Here is an 11,487-nt window from a genome sequence, read left to right on the forward strand (position 1 = left end):
CTCACTCCACCCCTTCAGGTGCTCCCTTCAGCATCCATTACAGCTTGACTAGATGCCTCAATTATGGCAAGACCTGAACATACATAGTACATATCGTTAATACCCTACCACACCCTAGAGAACCTGCGTACCAGAAAAAGTCAAGTTTTAACAGGTGAGCTGGACAAAGAAGTGATAACAAACACCAGATGTTTTAGCATTACTGGGGAGATTTTTGTCAGTATAGATGACAGATGCTCACTTACCACTAAGCCTCTGAATGTCTTGTGTAATACAAATTCTCATACCAAACATTTGATTACGGAACACCAGGTGAAACATTTCCAGGGACAAGAGCTTGACCCCAAGAGTTAACTTCCCTGGTTCTTTTTAATATTACTTTATTTTAATCTATCTGCTCTCACCCCCCTTTTAAAACATGTCTTAACACAGTGCTTTGAACACACTATAAAGGCTTCAGAGACAACACTGTCCTCAAAGAACTGAAAATACTCCTTGCTTTTTATCATCCAATATTGATAACTGGAACTTGTGCTAGGAAGTCAGGCTACCTCAGCCTGGGCTACTTAAGCCTGATGGCAACCTCTTTAAGTCACTCCATCCATGGAGATCGGGTTCTTCCCGAGAGCTGGTTTAAACAGGACATGCATTCTGCTTCTCTGTATTTCTTAAGAATTGTCCTTAAATATAAAAAGCAAAATGGGAAAGCTTTCACTGCTTAAACTCAAGGACTAACCTGAACTAGTCCACTGTCTGCAAGTGCATCTTTCCATAATAATGATGAAAGTCTCTTCTTCCATCACATCCTAAACCTGACTCAATAACCTTAATACTGCCATCATTTGTACTGCTTCTTGGCATTTATTCTGCAGATCTTTACTTACCGACACAACACTTCTGACACCATTTAGTATCAGGAATTTTTGTAGACACTGCAAACTTCCTACAAGATACAAATACAGAATTATTGATCACCTTAAAACAACTGAATGAATTTGCTTTTTAGAGAGCTGTCGGTGGAAAAGTATATTTGCTCCCTGGAAAAACTAAGTATATATTTATTGTGTACTTCTTCTCAAAATGACATGCTTAGAACATACATGGTGATCCCACTGGGAGCACTGAGATGCCACTAAGTTATGCAACATTATAAATGCAGTGAAAAGTCAGGAATGGAGAAAAATATGTACCTCAGTACCTTCAAATGTCATTCACCACTATCTCTTGCTATTGTAATTATGTATTTATACACATGCCTGGGATAGTCCATTGGTACTCCCACTGTCATTCTTTGTAATACTGCAACTTACTACATCTTGTGCTGGATACTACATCTTGTGCTGGATACTACATCTTGTGCTGGATACTACATCTTGTGCTGGATACTACACAGACAACACAAAGGCCTCTGTTGTCCCAAGGACATTATTACAGTCCGAAGACAAGACATGTGGATCCAAAGGGTGTGGGAAACGATTCTCTACTAGATAGCTTGCTTGGAGTGAAAGATAAATGTTGCAGTCAAAGCTATTTCACAGCCTTTCAAATGAAGTTGTCCAGAAATGACCAATAATGCAGCAGGACTGAGCAATGTGAAGCTAAGTACTGGTCACAGATTTTGTTCGGAAGAAGTCATGGAAGGTTTGAAAGAAACTGTTTGAGGACACTCAAGGGAAAGAAGCTGGAAAGTAGACTTACCACAGACATTTTCTGCTACTGAATGTTTGCCTACCAAGTACTGTAAGTTGAGCTTAGACCATTTTGCAGATGAATACAGGAACCTCACAAATTACTTTGAATTCTATTTTGTTTTGCATTTTCTCTACCAAAAACTTTGCTTTTAGTATTTCTACATTGATATAGTAATGCTCTTCTCCATACTTCAAATGTGCTTCCATCAGGCTAAATCTTACTACTCTTATGCCTTACAGCAAGGGATAAAACAGCAAAATGGATTATCTAAATGACTCTCTCCTGTCTTTGAAGTACTGGCTTGGCACTCACACATTCAGGTTGTGCTGCATTTTTCTAGGGAAGCGACATGACTGGACAAGAAATTCTCTGAGCCCTCTGCAGCTTAGGTGAGGTATCATTCCAGGCTGAATGCAGTCTGAAGGTCTCCCTCACAAGATCCTTGATGATAATTATGGTTATTAGTCCACTGCTGATGCAGTCCTCACGCCAAAGTTAGTTTGGAATAGAGAGGAGCAGAACAATGGCACAGGCACATAGAAGACAACGATTCAAAGCACAAATTATCTCTTAGTTAATTAGCATTTAGCCTCTAGGAAGAACACAATTTTCAGAGGAGTGCTGCACCATTATGTTTGCAGATGACTGAACAAGAAGCCTTTCCTGAACCCAAGAATTAAATGTTAATAGGCTGTTAATAGAACCAAAGATGGCAGAAAAATCAGGACTTCTATAACACAATTTCCTAACAGAAAGCCAGAAGAAGCACAAGAAGAACCAATGATTCCATATATATTTTAAGAATCAAAAGCATCTCTGCAAACTAGATTAGTGTTACTATCTATCCCTCTTGGATTTGAATGGGCTTTTAAGGCTTGGTTTGGCAGCCAGCACTGTAGTGTCTGGGATTTTGTATGCACTTGTTAGTAAATATGGCTGGAGGGACTGCATGCACAATGTGCTGCAGGCATCTGGGACAAAAAGTATCTTCTACACTTGCCTGCAAAAAATGACTAGCCTATGCAGAATGTCAAATCTGTGCTCCACTTCTATTCTTTCCAGCCTACAAAATAACCCATGAACCTATTCCCTCTGCAATAAGAGATTACACATCCCCAATTTTTACTTGTAAGTAAAATGGAAAGATAGGGCCCAGAGTAACCAACATAAGATCACCATTTCTACTTGCCTGAAATATCAGAGGTACAATACTGACCTTAGATCTTGTTTAGCATCAAGAATAACCAGGTCTAACCATACTAGACTACACCTGAAAAGAGCTATGCGCGGAAACAAGAGGCTTCATGACAAAATGCTAAGATGTACCAAAACCCATTTATCTAATAGGAGTATATTCATATCTTCATTCATGTAAGTTTAGAGGTTTACCCACTAATTAACATCCGTAGGAGTTATTCATGACAAATTGTGAATAGAGCTCCATGTTATTTGGTATTTCCACAGTTTCACAAGCATATTCTGAACTCCCAAATTAAGATATTCTGATATATCTGACGACATATATTTACCTGGGAAGTATTCTGTCAGGGAGTTTATGTGCTGGGATAGCAACAGGTAACTTTTGCATTTGCCTTGCATAATCAAAGAGTCCTGGTAGATTATGGGAATAGAGTTGAGAAGCTTTACCTGTTAATTAGAAAACAAAACCACACTTCAAATACAAAACCAAATGTTTACCACCAATACTAGCCAGAGATAGCACAGTAACTTACCAGATATTGATAGCAAGCAATTGTTCATGACATATAACCACGTACACCTTCGAGGAAATAGCTGAAAAAGGAAAGGAAAGACAAACAAACAAAAGCATTCAATTTGATATACACCAAATGTGGACACATTTAGTTGATTAATATCTGCATAGACGACAGGACAAAACTAATATTGACTTGCTTTTTGTAGCAGAAATTAGCTTAAGCCAAGTAATGTTTACCTGGATTCCAGAGTTAATTCAGAGTAAATCTTAGGCACACACACTATATTTAACATACACATCAAAATTTAGACAATTAGCAGATTTTATATTCATGTCTTCAAGAATCCTATAATTAGCCCATGAGACATCATTATAAAGATGAATCAATCCTTCAAAAAAAAGTTTTAAACACAAACTTTCTCCTTCAAAGGAGAAAACCTTCACAATAGTAAACTTCAGTAAACAAAGCATGTCAACAAGCCATAGCTCTTTTAAAGCCTGCAATAGTCCAAATCTCTTGAAACAAGTACAACTGGCACTTGAAGGGACTCTCCATCCACGTATGATTGTATATTTCATTTAAGTGATCAAGGAGTGCAAAAATGGCCAAGGCAGAATTGTTGTCAAATCTCAAAATTACTAGAAAGATAGCACTGAACCCACGAGGTACTTTTAAAACAAAAAAGAAAAGAAAGATTAAAAAAATAGTACTTTTTTTCCCCCTCTCACATAACTTCTGGACTTCGTTGCCCCAAGAGGTGATGGAGATGGAAAGTATCAACAGTGTAAACAAGGGATTAGACATACTCATTTCCAACAGGTCCATAAATGGACACAACAAGCAAAAAGCCAGAATTCTCCAACATCCCCAATTCAATGACAGTAGTGGAGTCTGAGGAGAACAGTCAGCAGACAGTGGTCATTTGTCATGGTTTTTTCCTACTCCCACTTTAGGAAACAGACTATTGGGCCAGACAGACCACTCATGTCCTTTGCTCTTAGAAAAACAAACAAAAACCCCTACCAAACAAAAAAACCACCCCCAAGCAAATCGCTCACTGCTGGCTTATTAAAAAGATCTGAAGAGATCTTGCAAGTTAACTGAAAGATTTTTCTGCCAAAGAGCAAGAGATTCATCTTGAAGCTGTGTTAACTCCTGGAAACATCGGTTACTTCTGCTTTGTCCATTAGTGAAGTGGAATGTAGTGAAAAACAACCAAGGATACTACTTCTGCTTTTACACTGAATTATGTCAGACCTAGAGAACAAACAATGAAGTGAAACACAGAACTTGAAAATGCTATTAAAGCTCTTACTGCCTGTTATCATAAATAAAGATGTAATAAATGGTTAGCACAGAAGGTGCAGTTGTATTCCTGAAGTCTTCTCATAACCTAAATACACTGTAAGAAAAACCTACAGTAACAATCTACCATCCTGGCTGTATCCAAATTTAATGTGCAACTTTGATCTACTCTAGCTATGTAAGCATATTGTGTCTTAGCAGGATTGCATCTGAGGATTAAAGAATAGCAGCAATACTTCAAATCTGCAGGTTGATTGAATTTGACCTGTCACCCATTCCTCCTGTTCCACACATGACTGACTGTTTTTACAAGCACTTCTTCTCATCATTCAGTGCTCAAGTGCTCATTAAAACGTGTCCCTAAAAGCTCACTAAGGAATGTACTACAGAACATGGTGCTTGGAGAAAACAAGGATGGATATGAGAGCATGAGTTTCATTACACTTATTCTCCTTGCCAATTAAAAACAATCCCACTCTCCAAAAAAAACCCAAGCTAAACCCCCAAAAAACCAAGAATGACCCCAAACCAACCAAAACTTTCCTTGGTCTACGTGGCCTACAAGAATTATTGTATTAGTGATATTTCTCAGGCTAGGTTTTATAACCGTATTGAAGCAGCAGAGAGGTACCTGAGCTAAGTTTAAACTAGGTAACTCAAGCACCAGTATGATTACGGGTTACGTGGAGCTCAGTGCAAGCTAGCTAGGCCTTCTTCTCAACAAAACAGACATCTACAACGTCTGGACCCTGGAAGATGAACAAACACCAGTGCCTCCAGCTTACAGTGTGAAGGCTGTCCTTGCAAATTCCTCCATCTTGATGGCAGATGCATAGCTCCCTAAGTTAGGGAGAAGGCAGGAAAGAAAACAAGTCTCAGAGATTAACAGAAGAGCTGGAGAAGACACCATACAGAAAAGCCTGCAAATGGCATTTCCCCCTCCCCAGTATCCCCTCAAAAAAACCAAAACCGAACTTTTTATAAGATTCTGCAAAGACAGAGTTTTAATTGGGATTCAGTAAGGTGAGTCTTGTCAGCAAAGCTGCTTTTATGACCAAAAGAATGGAGTCTAGTGTACAAAGGATCTCCTTGCTTCCCGGTAGCTGACATACAATGTTCGTTCCGCATATTCTATCTTGTATCAAAGCTTTAAAGAAAATAGAAACTTTCATCCAAAATATACCAGGAAAATTCCAAACTATTTAACAGATTGTTTAACTGCAGGACAATGCACTCTGATGAAGGTCAACATATTGATATATGCAGATCGCCTACTCAAATATGGTTCAGCCTACAAAAAACTTAAACATGACTTAAAGGTATCTTCAGTAGTAAGTGCTTAAAATAATTCTCAGGTGTAGCTAGTGCCTATGTAATTGTAGTAAAGAATTTTTACATGGATTATACAACATAAATTTGAGTGGCTAAAAAAGTGAGAAAGATTTTTTTTTCCCCAAAATATTAAGCCAGAAATATACCTGCTCCATTGATGTTTCATGAAGTTCATTGAGGTTCAACGTGTAAATACCTTCTTCTGCACCAAATATCAAGTACTGATCTGCAAACACAAGCAAACAAACAAAAAAAAAAATCTAGAAATTTTGACTTAAGGAAGGTATGTTTTATAAGACTATGCAGATCTTTAGCAAGAAAAGATTTAAAACAATTACACACATTGAAACAAACCAACCTATAATAGTTATAGTGTTTGAAAGCATGGAAAATTAATCTTGCTAAGGAACCTTAGATTTGTGGATGGGGTTGTTTTAAGGCATTACGGAAGATCAATCTTCAGTCTTTTTTTATGATTCCGACTGATATTGGAATAAAAAACAGTAGTGATATAATATACGCAAGAACTCATGCAAAAAATTTCCTCATACATAAATTATCCTACTTAGACATTTCCATGTATTTTGTGACATATTTATGGCCTTCTTTTGGATTGGAGTACTTTAAGAGAAGTATTGACCGGAACGCTTTCTCAGTACTTTGAGGGTGCCTCACTTCTTGAACATCATTAATACCCTGGATTGCATTTAGGCATGCGAACAAGAGAGATATCTTGTATTAAGAAGATATCAACTGCAAAAGATTGACTTCCATAATCAAAATGTCTGATAAAATCTAAGTGTTTTCTTGCTGGTTCAGTAGCATGTCTATACAGCCTATAATCAACAGCTGAAATTGGAGGCAACGCAAATACAATGTTACCAATTATCCCTTTCATCAGGCTATATAATAAAGCAGTAAAATGTGTGCATAAAGAGATCTGCAGAAATCTGCAGAGCAGAAAGATTTAGGAAAGGAAAAAAAAAAAATGAAAGAAAGAAAAAAGTGAATTATAAAAGAACTCAATCTCAAGTAGGGCCTCCAGAAGTCAGTTTTTTTCCAAACGGATTAGGATCGGCATCTTTTAGACTATAATGTTGGGAAGAGTCTTGAATCAAAGCAAATATGTGTTTTTACCTTTCATATGTAATTTATTCTCTTTAATCAAAACTGAAATCTGTGCCCAATATATCTTAACATAATTAAAAAAACAACACTGAACTTCAGAGAGCAGTGGCATAATTAAAGAACGTCTGCTTATCTGAAGAATCCTTTTAAAAGGAATAGTCTTGCTCATCTAAGCACTCTAGAAATACGAGCAGAGGACAAAATGGATAAAATATACGTAATATATTACCTCTTGTATCTGGATTTATCCATGAGGTTGCACAATGTATTTTTAATGGACAGCCATTGAAAACCTTTGAAAAGCAAGCACCCATCTGTAGAAGTAAAAACAATTAAAAATATACTTACGAAAAACAGAAAAGTGACATTCCCAATAGGATTATTATTACATAAAGTGGTAACAAAAGGTTAAAATAATTTAATTTGACATGTGGAAAATAACCTCATCCAGACAATGAGTTGACCAAGTGATTTTTTTTTAAGTGCTTTTTCCTTTGTGCATAAAACCTTTCTGAACAAGCATACCAGAATAAGCATTTCTGAATTAGCTCTTAAATTGACATTCTGAAATAGTATGTGCTTAAGTAAAGTCCACAAACCTGAAAAAGGTTCCTGAATTTTGTGACTTTAGAAAGTCTCAGAGAAACTTTATTCTTGCCATATTTTGCACATTTAAAATAAAACTCTAGGTCATGCAACAATCAAAAACTTTGTCTTAGAGTCTCTATTACTTGTTTCAAGTTAACTTATTTTCAATACTGATTGCTTTCCAAAAGAAAAGCTCTGGTAGATGATCCCACTCTTTGTTCAGCATAACCCTAATAAACTCAGTTTGCCTATTAAGTGTCTTGCTAGTGTAATATAACCAATCACTCCATCTTTTCCCTAGTGAAGCACAAGTATTTATTTGTAGGCATTTATAAGAATACTTAGTAAATTTGCTTCAAGATGGCAGAAAAGCAAAAGCCAGGGCTTCCTTCTTTCCCCTCAAACATCAACGTAACAATTACCCATCCTATTTTGGTAATAAAAGAGCTAATCCACTGTACTGTTGATGAAAAAGAACAATGCAGTAGTACACAAGAATTAGTAAAGTGAAATATTATCACTTATCACACGATGGTCAAACCTAAGACCCAGTCATAGGTAAGGGTTGTCATCCCAAATATAAGCAAGTATCACCTCTATGCAAAGCTACATACTCTGCAGCTACAGAATAGCAATGTTTTCTAGATTCATAATTTGTTAATTATTATCAGTCTGTAAACTGGATTAACCAATAGCTTTCATGTTAACATTGACTTTTTTTTTAATTATTAACCAGTTGCTGAATAAGAAAGTCTGCACACACTTCAGTTGCTTTTTAACATAGTGTATTTTGAAGAAGAGGAAAGGAGAACTTCATAATTAACCCTTTAAAATGAAAAACAGCAGAAATTAAACTCTTCAGACATATCTCACTCTTGCACCTCTATAATGAAGTCCATGAATTTGTCTATATATATTTAAATGAGAGAAGAATCAAATTCATTAAGGTAATCAGCAAAATGTGGAAGACCCCACTGCAGAGACGATGCAGAAGACTTCAGCACTGCCAGTACCACTGCAGAAGTCTGAGTACCAAGGCAGGGAGCTGGTACATATAGAGAAAAGTCCAGTAATACCAAAGGCCTGGAAGGAAAAACTCCTTCCTTACCCAAATTTTCATTATTTTGCAGCTGATGGAGACATGAGGCAGTGCCAAATCAATACTTAACAGGAAGGTTAGAAAGTTTGTTATACATAAGAGGTGGGGTGTGATGAGGGAAGAGGAAGAGAGGGCAAAGAGTTTCTAACCTGAGGACCAGCAGCACCAGAGAATGGATGCACCACAAAGATGCATAAATGTGCAGAGAGGAGTCCAATGCCCAAAGACTCATTTGATCAGCTTCAGAAGTTTTCCTATTTTAGCCGGTCTTTTTTTACAGCTTCATTATATCAGCAACTCACGGTCATTTTCTGATGGCTTGTCCCTGAAGCTTGTGGCAAAAGTTCAACACACAACTACTTTGAGCTATTTATTTTGTACCCTTTTTTCTCATTCCAGTCACTAAATCTAGATGACCTCCCTCCTGCCATAATTTGGTTCTTTCAACATCAGGAGTGCTTCCAAATTTCTGTCATCCACTAGATGGATGACATTCCTAGGCCATGCACTACCTACAAACAACGCTAAACATACCAGGAATTCAGAGGTCTGGAACAATCCTGTGCATTTATGCAACAATTTATAGTTCTACAAAAGAGAAGCATGACATCTACCTTAACCTGTCCTTGTCGAAAATGGCTAGGAAGCAAAAGATAGTATAATTTGCATTTACACATCCTTGTAGCAATTTTATTTTCTACCTAAAGATGAGAAACCAATCTGTTGCAGGAGTAATGTAGCAAAAAGTTTAGTTGAAGATCAGATGAATTCCCCATTTGGTGCACAGCACAACTACATGAATGCATGGTCCAGCATACAGGGAGGGCAGAAACAAATGGTCAAGAGGAAGGAAAGACTGGCCGTTCTGATCACAGAGCTGGCTAAAAGCACAGTGATAAGTCCACAGAGATATTACACTGAAATTCTAGTTTGCTTTATGTTATGAAGATGCACATAGATGTCTGTAAGTTTCCAGCCCTAAGGCACATATGAATCCCATCTTCAGAAGTTTTGAAGCCTAGTTTGTAGTACCTGAAAGGCAGCAGCTCCTCAGGTCAGTAAGTACCTTCAATATGCTGAAAGAACTTCTGTGACATCAGTCAAAGAACTCTCATTCATCGCTTTTTAATGAAGAAGGTAACAAAAAGCCTTCCAAAGTTTACTTCAAGAGCACAAAACCAAGGGTGATTTCTGAAACACCATGCCTGTGACTTAACATTTCTAAGAGATACTGCCTTTTATAATTAAAAAATAAACTCCTGCAAACATACAAAAAATGCACTCTCTCAGCTTTAGTAAGAAAATACGTCCCACTTCCAACATGTATTTGGATGACTCAGTAATACTCACGTGTACTTTAGGTGTGGGAGGAAGGCCATTACTAATTGGTTTCTAGAAAATAAAAGTTTAAAAGCATGTTTACACTTACACACACACACATATGCATGAACATGCACATTCCCACACTACAGCATAACCAAGATACAAGCTGAATGTTTTTTCACAATGCTCTTAAAAGCATTTGATAAATAATTGAGCATAATTATATTAGGAGAAAATAAAAAGCCAGTACTTATATTTACATAAAACATATACAAAACCCTCCCTGTAGATTTTTAAGACAATAAATAAGAGTTGTGTTGTATGTTTCTAGACTTTGATAACTGGAAGACACTAAGTACCTACTGGGACGCTCCACTGTGTCCAGTGCCACATGTATGAGATCTGAAACTCATGGCTGACCTTTGGCAACAGTCCCATTTTTAAGCATGAGGTTAGGCTACAGACCTTGCTTCCAACCAACATTTCTATAATTCTGTATGAGTTTGCTAACCACATCTCTCTAGTGACCACTCACCACCAAGTACCAGATCATTTTCTTCCATTAAAACCTCTATTACGATTCCCTAAAATCTCCTCACTGAATGTTTGCATAGTCTATTGTGCAACACTTTCACATCACAATGACACCTGAAAGAATGCCATATCCAGCAATACAATGTTTAAGCAATATTGCAGCAATTGCTCAATTGTTCACTATTACAAGCAGCGTTAAACTCTACCAATCAGTACTAGACCCACTATCCTGTATCAGTATCTATTTCTCTTACTAGAAACATGCTTCCAAAGAAACGTATTTTACAGGCTAACACAGGAAACTTCAAACACACCATTACAAATGCCATGTTTGAAGCAGTTCAGGAAATCATGCTTTCCAAAGCACTGCTAAGTATTACTGGCACTTCCTTAAACCAAAACAAAACTACCCACAATATTTCTGCTCTATTTCCTCTTCACTTCTCTTAGAAGAGCAGCATTTCAAACCTCATCCTTAGAAGAAGCCCCCAAAGACTGCAGTTTCATGTTACATTTAACCTGATGTAACTCCAGATGTCCCACTCTCTCCCATCTTACATTCCCACTTTTGCATCATAGAGCAGCCACTATGGAAACCATTCGCTGCTTTGATGGAAAATCTCACTTCGAAGAGGAGAAAGAGATGCAGGAATATTCCCTTTCCTTTACTCACAGCTGGATCAGATTACACGTGGGGTAAAACTGCATTCTCTCCACAAGTGCAACTTCACATGACTGTATGTAGCTCAAGACTGACACTAAACCCAA

General features: G+C 37.3%; 1 protein-coding gene across 2 annotated transcripts in view; it reads right to left on the minus strand.

Annotated features, from left to right (window-relative positions):
- The window catches only part of MAP4K3 (mitogen-activated protein kinase kinase kinase kinase 3), a 67,730-nt gene that overhangs the window by 12,553 nt on the left and 43,690 nt on the right, over nucleotides 1-11,487 (minus strand). For both annotated transcript variants that reach the window (XM_010020954.1, XM_010021027.1), the window contains 7 exons: nucleotides 11,006-11,008; nucleotides 10,213-10,254; nucleotides 7,405-7,489; nucleotides 6,194-6,273; nucleotides 3,426-3,486; nucleotides 3,222-3,339; nucleotides 885-943 (listed from right to left, as the gene is read on the minus strand). In XM_010020954.1, the coding sequence (XP_010019256.1) occupies nucleotides 885-943; nucleotides 3,222-3,339; nucleotides 3,426-3,486; nucleotides 6,194-6,273; nucleotides 7,405-7,489; nucleotides 10,213-10,254; nucleotides 11,006-11,008 (448 nt within the window). The remainder of the gene's footprint in view (nucleotides 1-884; nucleotides 944-3,221; nucleotides 3,340-3,425; nucleotides 3,487-6,193; nucleotides 6,274-7,404; nucleotides 7,490-10,212; nucleotides 10,255-11,005; nucleotides 11,009-11,487) is intronic.

This window comes from Nestor notabilis, unplaced genomic scaffold, assembly GCF_000696875.1.
Source record: "Nestor notabilis isolate BGI_N333 unplaced genomic scaffold, ASM69687v1 scaffold11710, whole genome shotgun sequence".
Taxonomy (NCBI): domain Eukaryota; kingdom Metazoa; phylum Chordata; class Aves; order Psittaciformes; family Psittacidae; genus Nestor; species Nestor notabilis.